Here is a 9,135-nt window from a genome sequence, read left to right on the forward strand (position 1 = left end):
ATCTGCCTTCTCTGATGATCCTCTACTTGTTTCTATAGATCTGCTGCTTTTTAGGAGTAAGATACCACATTAATTGTACTGCAACATAACATGTACTGTGGCACAAGGCAGGCACATTCTTATGAAGTAATTTACAGCCCTAACTTATAAGCAACAAAAAACCTGAATGTTTCATCTGCCAGTAAATTGTCAAGTTCCTTTATATCATACCATTTGCACTGCAAACATACTATGTCTTCATCCCAGAAAGAAGCCTGGGTTCATCAATTAAGGACATAATCGTAAGAACTGCCAACCGCCATACTGAAAGGAGAGTTGAAGTCTGATTTTTATCTGAAGTGAGGCACTAAACCAATGAGCTGTAGATAAAAACTTTATTTTTTTCCAAGGGAAAGCAGGTAAACTCAAAAAATAATTTAGTCCAGTGAGTAATTTTTCTGTAAGTATCAGTTTACTCCTTATTAAAAGGGCTATACAAATAGTCACTTACAAGATGTTAATTCAAAGCCATCAAAAAGGGAGGAAACGCCCTTTGCTTTGTTTCACACTAAACACATTTGTAACTGCTTGTTGCCATTTTTCTGTGACAAATACGGATATAGGTTACCAATACAAAAACCAGGAACAGCAGCCCTCTGAGCAACAAAAAACTCCTTTCTTCAGCTGTTGGTTGTGTAGGGATGCTAACAGAGAGTGACTGCTGCAAAAATCTTTTTTTTTTTAAAAAAAGTCTTCTGGCTGTCAGCTTTCGTGCTCCAACATCAGAGGCTGTAGCTGGGTATCTGTAGCAATACAGTTTGTTGTCTGCACCTCCACTCAATAGCAGCTGAGGAGGGGAAAAGAAAACTGTGATTAACATCAGAACTAAGCAAAATACCTACACAAAGGTTGAGGACTCTGATTTTCTTTCTTTTGAAGACATAAAAAGAAGTAATGAATAATGAACTGTTAATGCATGACTAAAACCCAGAATCAAAGTGCAGAAGCAAGCTTGTGTCTTACCCTCCTCCTAAAATTAGAAGCAAAGTTTTTGCAGGAAAATTTCTAAAGCTTTTCCTGCCTTTTACTGAGAACAGGAGCCACACTGAGAATCTTGAACATTAACAAAATGTTTTTTTCCCATTTTATACATGTGTGTACCACTACAGCAGCAGAACAGCTTGCAGAGAGGATTATATAGTTCCCCCCTTCTACATGTACTGCCATGCCCCAGCTGTCAGTTCATGCTGCTGCTTTAGTCTCCATGGCAGCAAATGGTACCTTGGAACATGTATTTTCTCAGCAAGGTGTGGTGCTGTTCTCGTGTCTCTCCTTGTTTGGAATATCAGTAAAACGCCCACTTAACGCTACAGAGCTTAAACGCCCATCCTACTCCTTTGCACAGTAGCATGGGGAAGTGCTGCAGTGCATATGACAGTAACACCCAGTATCAACCACAGCACAACGAAAACTTCCTGTTCTCTTCTGTCTTTAAGCATAAAGGAAAAAATAGTCCATGACTGCTTTTAGCCCTCTTCCTAACCACCATGCATGTAAATTGAGTAACCCGCTCTTCAGATTCTTACCCCTGCTTCTGTCCAGTCCACACACAAAACCTTGTCTTCATGAGCAGCCAGGTCATACAGAGGAGCTTTGCAACTGGTAAAACACAGGTATTTACAGTCACACGTTTGAAGTTACGTGAGTAATCACAGAAAACAAAATTGGTCCCTGGAAGAAATACCATCACGATGCTATCAAACAGATGTGGTCTAGCAGTTATAAACACTTAGAGAGTACAGATATCTACCCTCTGTGACGTTTTCTCTGCTTTCTCCAGAGATTCCAGATTCTCCTACATCCCCAAAGGGAAAAGCAGCAACATTTTTCACCTGCGTGCAAACTACCTTGAGACTGAAATTTAATCAATCTGCTTGTTAGGAACAGTTTATTATATAGTCTCCTTCTTCCATGCGTGGATGCTGCTCGACTGTGTGTGTTTTCCAGAAAAGCCATTTATGTCTTCTGAATGCAAACCATTTCATTGCTTGGAAATTTGTAATGAAAGGTCTGAAAAGAGTATTAAGTGAAACTTCACATTGTTAAGCATATTCCTTAGAAAAAGAATGTATTTTGTTCCTTAAAATAGAGGAACGGTTAGCAGACCTTCTGCTGTTCCTAATCCCAGTAGCAATGTTATGGTTGCTGCCTTCTGCACGTCAGTCGATGCTGCTGTTAATGCCAGCTAAGTCCCGTGTTGGAACGCCATAGAGCTCTCACAGATATTAAGCCACAGGTCCTCTGGTAGACTACAAATATTTTTCTACCTTTTGTTATACGCTTGACTCCTAAAACCTAGAGGATTTTTCACAAATGCCACAGGAGTTTCCAATGAACGTCTCAGGCTGCTTTTACTATTTCATTAGGTTAACTGACCCTGTAAGCTTACATGCCTTTGAACAGCAAAGAACTCATGTTTATTTTACCTCCTTGTGTCCCAGAGCTTCACAATGTTGTCCAGAGAACCAGAGATCAGCTGATGCTCATGGGTAGGTGACCACTTCACAGATGTCACCCAGCCTGTGTGAGATGTCAGAGACAGGAGAACCAAGGAGCCATCTGAACAGAAAAAGAGGACAAAAAAGGCATCAGTAGATGCCAGCTGAAACTGGCACTTTTAGGATGCATACAAAATCCAGTGAGAAAAGCAGTCAGCAACATAGTTGTGTTCAAGGTAAGTGTTTCTCCCACCAGTAATTCTGACTTCAAAAATCAAGGTGAACTCTAAAGAAAGCAAACAAAAATATAAGCCACAAGTTCTGAGGGAAAAAAACCCCAAACAAACAAAACTCAAAATGTATTTTCTTGTCACTAAACTCTGTTTGAAAAAAGCAAACAAAAAAAAAAGCTTTTGTTATTACATGTAAGAAGATAATACTGTTAAACTCTGGATTAGATTTATAGAAGCTAAACAAGTAAACATGTCTATGAAATACATCTGGTAGGCTCGGTTGTAAGTTATCCGCAATCCTGTCAGACATGGCACCGCTATATCATAACAAAGTGACCACTATGTCACTTTAATGATGGTCCGACCAACTTAGGTGTGAACCTTACGAAAAAAAACAGTTCAGGCCTGCAACTGCAGTTGAACATTCATTAGTAAGTTAAAAAAACCCAAACAAAGGGAAAACCTAAGATGAGTTAGTTTTCTAAATTATTAGGTAAGAAATCAAAAGAAGTCTTACACCAGATTACGGAAAATAGACCTAACCTTTGTATTTAATAAAAGCCCCCAGAATGGCTTGTTTCAAGCAGAGGGACCAGAAGAGAGTTTGTGAGGTGTCTCCCAACAGCAAGAAGTTCTGATTTTTGAAAAAACAACTTGGAGAACATGCATGTTTTAGCTTACCTTTGCTGCGAGGATCCCATAGTCTAATATGTCTGTCAGTGCTCCCGGATGCCAGGCGTCGACACAGTGGTGAGTAGGAGACAGAATTAAACACTTTGTTTCCTGTCTGTCAGAAAAGAAAACAGTAACTCTAAGAGAGGAGCTACTATTTTGCACAACTTTTTTCTTTGAGCTGGACTTCAGCTGAACCTACAAAGTATAATGATCTCACCAAAGTTGATTTGAGATCTCCAGTCTCAGCGTCCCAGAGTTTAATGGTGTGGTCCCATGACGCGCTGCAAATTTCTTCAGCATCTGACCACAGCACAGAGGAGACAGCTTCTGTGTGGCCAGAGAGGGTTGCCAGGGGAGTCTAGAATTTAAAGGTGAGAGGAGATTAGACTGAATATCGTCAAAAAATCTATTATTTCAACAAGTAAAAATACGTGTCTGATCAGCCCGAGACATATCACCAGAAGTCTTCATATAGTCACTTCTAACGAAGTGAAATTATTTTGTGGGGCCACACCTCTAAAATAAAATCCTGGACAAACCTGGAGCTCATCTTACCCTTGTTAGTCCCAACTGTTCAGTTTTCTGCTTCTTCCGTGGTCTGTTAGCTGCTTCTTCCATTTCATCCTCTTCATCCGTAGGTACTGTGACAGAAGACAGTCAGACTCGGTCTAGAGGTTTTTGAATTGCATTTCCGTATAAGTAATTAAGCAAAACCCCGTATTTACAGTACCTAAACCTGTCTATGATTCATGAATATTTTAACCTTACACCTCTGATCAGATCAGTATTATATCCATTTTGAGCAAGAGGAACATGAATACAAATTAAGTGATATTCTCCAGGTCACGCAGTTTTAAAACGAAGTCGCAATGAATTTAAGACCATTCTTGCTCATCCTTACTCATGGAAAATTCCAACAGTAATTCAGGTGAGTGATAAACACAACCTTTCTTTTAGATACAATACCCACGTATATACTCCCAAACTGAAAGAATATGACTTGGAACAGTGAAAGAAAGCATTCAGATCAAATGAGATTAGTCTACATTTTTCCTAGAAAAGACCTGGTCACCTTACTGTCCTCCATATTATGGTGTCAATAATAGGACAGGAAAATAACCCACAAACTTGATTTGTAAGAAGTCTATACTCAAACCTGCACATTTATATAAATCCATTAAAAATAAATGAAAGACATAAAGTACTGTGTTCTGAATAAAATAAACATCAGCACGCAGTTGACAACCATATCTGAAATTGTGTTACCGACCAAAAAAGTAACTTAATATAGCGATGTATAGCCTTACAAAGCTTACCAAAAAAAAGTTCTAGCTTGCTTTTAATATTACAGACTCAAATTTTCTTAAAGAAAAAAGTATTCAGATAGCCATCTTTCAGGCTGTTGTAAGTACAGGTTTTTTTAAGACAGCGAAGAATTCCAGCTCATACTTATCCTACCTGCAGACCAGATCTTCAACATCTTATCCCAGGATCCACTGCAGAACTGTATGAACAGAAACCTTTTGTTAAAAGTTGATCCAGACAGTCCTTGTAAGCCATACTAAATACACTTCCTACTTGAAAAATTAACCAATGGGTTATAACACATGAACAGTGCTGGGCTCTTCAAAGAAAAAAATTACATGTTTGGCATAGATCAAATTATTCTTTTTCCTTCCTTTGCAGGAAAAATATCTACAAAATATCTCTTTATTTCCTGTCTGATATTGAGTCAGCTGGGAGTGATAACTCCACCTTTGGTGTGAGTGCTCTTAACTGTTGAATTCCTGGATAAAGGGAAAAGCCCCCTTCGATCACCTGCTTTTTCTGAGTATCACTCTGGAAATTTTTTTCCCACCAAAACTACTGTGAAAATTTAGGTCAAATTTGAAAATCGTTCATTATAACGCAAAATTCACATGCGTTAAAAGTAAAATTTCATTAAAAATAAACGTTCAACTACACTCACAGAAGTCAAAAGCAGCAGTATAATGGCTTGTGCTCTCTAAAGTCACCTTCAGCTTTTTGTGATATTAGAGGTTAAGTGCATCACTTTGAAAAGATGGCCTAGTGTTGATGTAGCACTCCTAATCCTCAATAACCACCATTTGTAACAAGACTGGAAACTTATCAGTGCCTCAGTCATAATAACATGATGACTAGTACCTATGCAGGGACAAAAAGATGATTTTTGAGATACGGGCTGCTAACATCCTAAAAGACAAAGGTTTTTTTCCGGGAGTCACTCACTTTAGTTCTCGTGCAATCAACAGCTATGGAGTCCACACTCCCAGCGTGTCCCCTGCAGCAGTGAAGGGCTTTCACTTTGTTTTTCTCCACATTCCACTCCCATAGCAGGACAGTTTGGTCCATAGAAGCACTGAGTAACAGGCACGATAAACTATCTGCGGAAGAAAAAAAGTCATGCTCATACCCAACTCGGCTTTCCAAAGTATAATTATTCTAGTCAAAGAAGAAATAGCAGATAGATCGAAACTCATACATATCTCAGTTTACATCATGTTACCCTGCAAGCACAATTAATATAAATATACATACCAATATTTGTTAAAGACGACTGCAAATGGATAGACAACATACATGTTAAACTAACTACACTCATTACTGTTAAAGGACTGTTTTACTCGCACCACGACTTCATTTCTAACACCGCTGACAGAGATTGAAATAATTGTAGCATTTAGATAATTAAATATTCAAGGTTGAGGAATACTGACATTTCTCCCCCAATAAATCAAACTATTACTGCTCCCCTAATATATATACTGACCTTGCTTCACCCATGCCACATCCTTCACTACTTCTGTATGCCCAGCTATTGTCATGATGGATTTTCCTTCCAAAGACCAGATTCGAGCAGTCTGATCGTAGCAGCCAGTTAATATCCTACAGGGTACAGAATTTGAAACATTATTGTCTTTTTAAAACCAACAATGTTTTTATGAAAAAAAGCCTCAACCAGAAACTTGGAAAAATATTAGCATAGTAACTGGTTAGCTGAAACTAATTAAAAATATAGCTACTTTGTGTGTTTAAAAAAAAAAAGTTTGGAAAAGTAAAAAAATCTTTTTGTTACAGAGTAAAGCTTCTTTAAAACCTACAACTGCAAGGCTAGGAGTACAGGCCAAAAAGAAAAGCAATGGGAGTACTGCATATTCTGGTAGGTGAGACTTAAGAGAGCTTACATCACTTAAAATAAAAGATAATTTGTTGTTCATGGTATGTTACTAGAGGATCTCAAAGCATTTTCAAACCATTACTTAATATAGGAACATTGCCTAGTTGATTGGAAAATGAATGTGAAAATACAGTAGAAAAGGACAATTATGGTTGTTTGGGTTTTTTTAAAAGAAAAGCTCTGCATAAAGGTGCACTATTATATTTGTGGCTAATGAATGTCACATTTGAAGTCAAGGGTTTAAGCTAAAAAGAGAGATAAGGAAATCTTGCTGTCCTTTAAGAGAAAGAATAGTAAACAGCATTTATATTGTCCATTTGTATTAACAGTATCTCATGTTTAGTGACTCTAGCTGTTTTCTACTTGTGTTAAAGTCACTGTCAGCACAGAATAGAGGTGTTAAAACTGAACTGCTTGCAAAAGCAAGTAGCTGACTGACTTGACAGGTTAAAAAAAAACAAACCAAAAACAGAGCAAAGAGGGGGGGAAACCCCCCCCCAAACAGATTATTAAAGAGACAGAATACCACTCCATTTGACACCATGGACTCCTCTGCACACAACAGGAATAAGCAAGACAAAACTTAGAATTGGCTTAGTGCGGTACCATTCTTCAGTGGCTTGAACAGAACTGATCCAGTCATCATGGAAGATGCATTCCTCTGGCTGAGGGGCCATATATTTCTCCACATACTCTATTTCCACCACTTCTTCCTGAGCTCACAGACAAAATACTTATTTAGTGTGGGTTTATTTTTTTTTAATCAATAACAGCAATATTTAACTGTAGTGTGGTGCAAATATACAAGTTTATTGGGCAGAGATCTTGGTATCCAAGTCCTTTGCCGCATTAGTGGAATTAAAGTCTTTAGAAAAAAAGTGTCTGAATTGTATCACTTTCCATATTTTTATCGAGTTACTATTAATAGCAAGCTGGGAAGCAAAAGCAAGTAATTTCACTCTTCTCCAGTTCCTCTTTTTCTGTATTTACCCATAGAAAACTGGTGTCTAAAATACTTCACAATATTTTCTAGAGGTTATACTAACCTCCCCCATTATCTAAGAGAGTTGGAGACAAAAATATATTAACGATGAACTGAGTAGGACAAGAATTTCCCCTCTGAACTGTATACAGACAACAGACTGGATAACGATGTTCCTTGCACCGCTCAGTCCCATACTCTCTAATCACTTTGCAGTTCAGAATGGATTTAAACGCACAGGGAAATCTCCTGGGAAAGTCAGAAAAGAAATAAAACTCATCAAGGAAATCTACCTAGTCAGGATGACAGTGTAATACCTAAATCAGACTGAAGCAAACTGGCTAAGTCTGTTCTACTGTCCAAGATGGGGAAAAATTGAGTATGACTTACCGTGGAGATATTTTCCATTTCCATGTGCGTGACCAGTGGCATACGCAAGAACTGGCCATTGATAAGGAAGTCAAATTCCACATATTTGTGATCCGCTGAAACAAAGCAGGAAAAATCCATGTTGAGGTGTCACTATTTATCTGATACCATCAAGAACAGCATGATTCTGTGGCTGCTGCAGGAGAATGGAGCCAGCAAGAGGTTAAAAAAGATAAAAAAACAAACAAAAAACCCCCAACAAAACAGTCGGTTTCTTCTCCCAGTTTTAAGTGGGCAGCCCATGAATTCCACAGGATTATGTGACTTAAGAGGAAGGAAAATTTGCTGTTGGGGTTCAAAGAGTTAAGTTTGCCTCTTATTGTTAACGCATTATTTTCTAAATCCTTTTCTCCGTAGCTAGCTCTAATCAAACCTCAGTGGTGCTTCATCACTGTTCTGTACGGAGTTTGCCACTGCTAGCCCACAGCTTTATCATCACTAGCTAGAGCCCTGTATTTGAGGCAGCAATAGGAAAATCCTAAGAATTTTTGGTTCATATTTCTCCCTCTGTAATGGCATAGTTGACCAAGGCCCCACATTTCGAAAACAGCGTTGCACTGTGCGCTAGTTTTCTATTTGAGGTTGTTTGCAATTTCATGGGTTAAAAGCAACTTGCAGAAGTCTCAGCAAGTTAAGAGACAATTAGTCTAGTTTCTTATAGAAAATGGGATTTTTCAGTAACATTGCACAGGTGTCTCTCCCCCAAAAATCTGTCAAGTCAGTCAGGCCCATTTCAGCCAGCATTGACAGAACGACTGAGCTCTTCTCAAAGGCTTTCATAAAAAGCAAACCTGTGGTTTCATTAGTTCTTTTGCCAGGTTTTGGGGAATACTTCCCTTCCCATCTGCCGGGGCAGCTTGGTCTGTGGTGCTGGGCACACACTAATCCAGCCTTTGGAGCATTTCTCCTGGGTCTGCCCACCAGCGCTGATACCTGCCGAGTTTCAGATCAAGTTCAAGAAGTGCCTTACTCCGGACAGCCAGACCGAAGCAGAAGGGCAGGACGGGCTCCGGCTGAAGCCTGACCTCACTGAGGGGCCTGGGAGCACCAGGGTGCTGCTTCTGACTTTGACAGCCCGTTTCTTTGGCCGGGCCTGCCCCGAGCCGTCCCGCTTGCGGCACCGCGCACTGCAACGGGTCA

At 39.2% G+C, this 9,135-nt stretch overlaps 1 protein-coding gene across 1 annotated transcript; it reads right to left on the reverse strand.

Moving 5' to 3' along the window:
* Window positions 1-357: 357 nt before the first annotated feature.
* WDR12 (WD repeat domain 12) lies at window positions 358-8,061 on the reverse strand. Its single transcript, XM_009331943.1, has 11 exons — window positions 7,957-8,061; window positions 7,191-7,297; window positions 6,177-6,292; window positions 5,636-5,790; window positions 4,844-4,889; window positions 3,941-4,026; window positions 3,603-3,743; window positions 3,392-3,497; window positions 2,466-2,598; window positions 1,566-1,638; window positions 358-826 (listed from the first exon to the last, which is right to left on the reverse strand). Exons 1-11 carry the CDS (start codon window positions 7,996-7,998, stop codon window positions 548-550), a joined length of 1,284 nt encoding a protein of 427 aa, XP_009330218.1. The 5' UTR covers window positions 7,999-8,061; the 3' UTR covers window positions 358-547.
* Between the last annotated feature and the right edge of the window lie 1,074 nt (window positions 8,062-9,135).

This window comes from Pygoscelis adeliae, unplaced genomic scaffold, assembly GCF_000699105.1.
Source record: "Pygoscelis adeliae isolate BGI_AS28 unplaced genomic scaffold, ASM69910v1 Scaffold160, whole genome shotgun sequence".
Lineage (NCBI taxonomy): Eukaryota > Metazoa > Chordata > Aves > Sphenisciformes > Spheniscidae > Pygoscelis > Pygoscelis adeliae.

Excerpts from the sequence above, each read along its gene's own strand:
- WDR12 (XM_009331943.1), bottom strand. The coding sequence starts at position 7,998 with ATGCCACTGGTCACGCACATGGAAATGGAAAATATCTCCACG. Across the intron at positions 7,298-7,956 it reads AAATGGAAAATATCTCCACG|GAAGAAGTGGTGGAAATAGA; the intron begins GTAAGTCATACT and ends CTGTGAGCTCAG. Across the intron at positions 6,293-7,190 it reads GTTCAAGCCACTGAAGAATG|GATATTAACTGGCTGCTACG; the intron begins GTACCGCACTAA and ends TGTACCCTGTAG.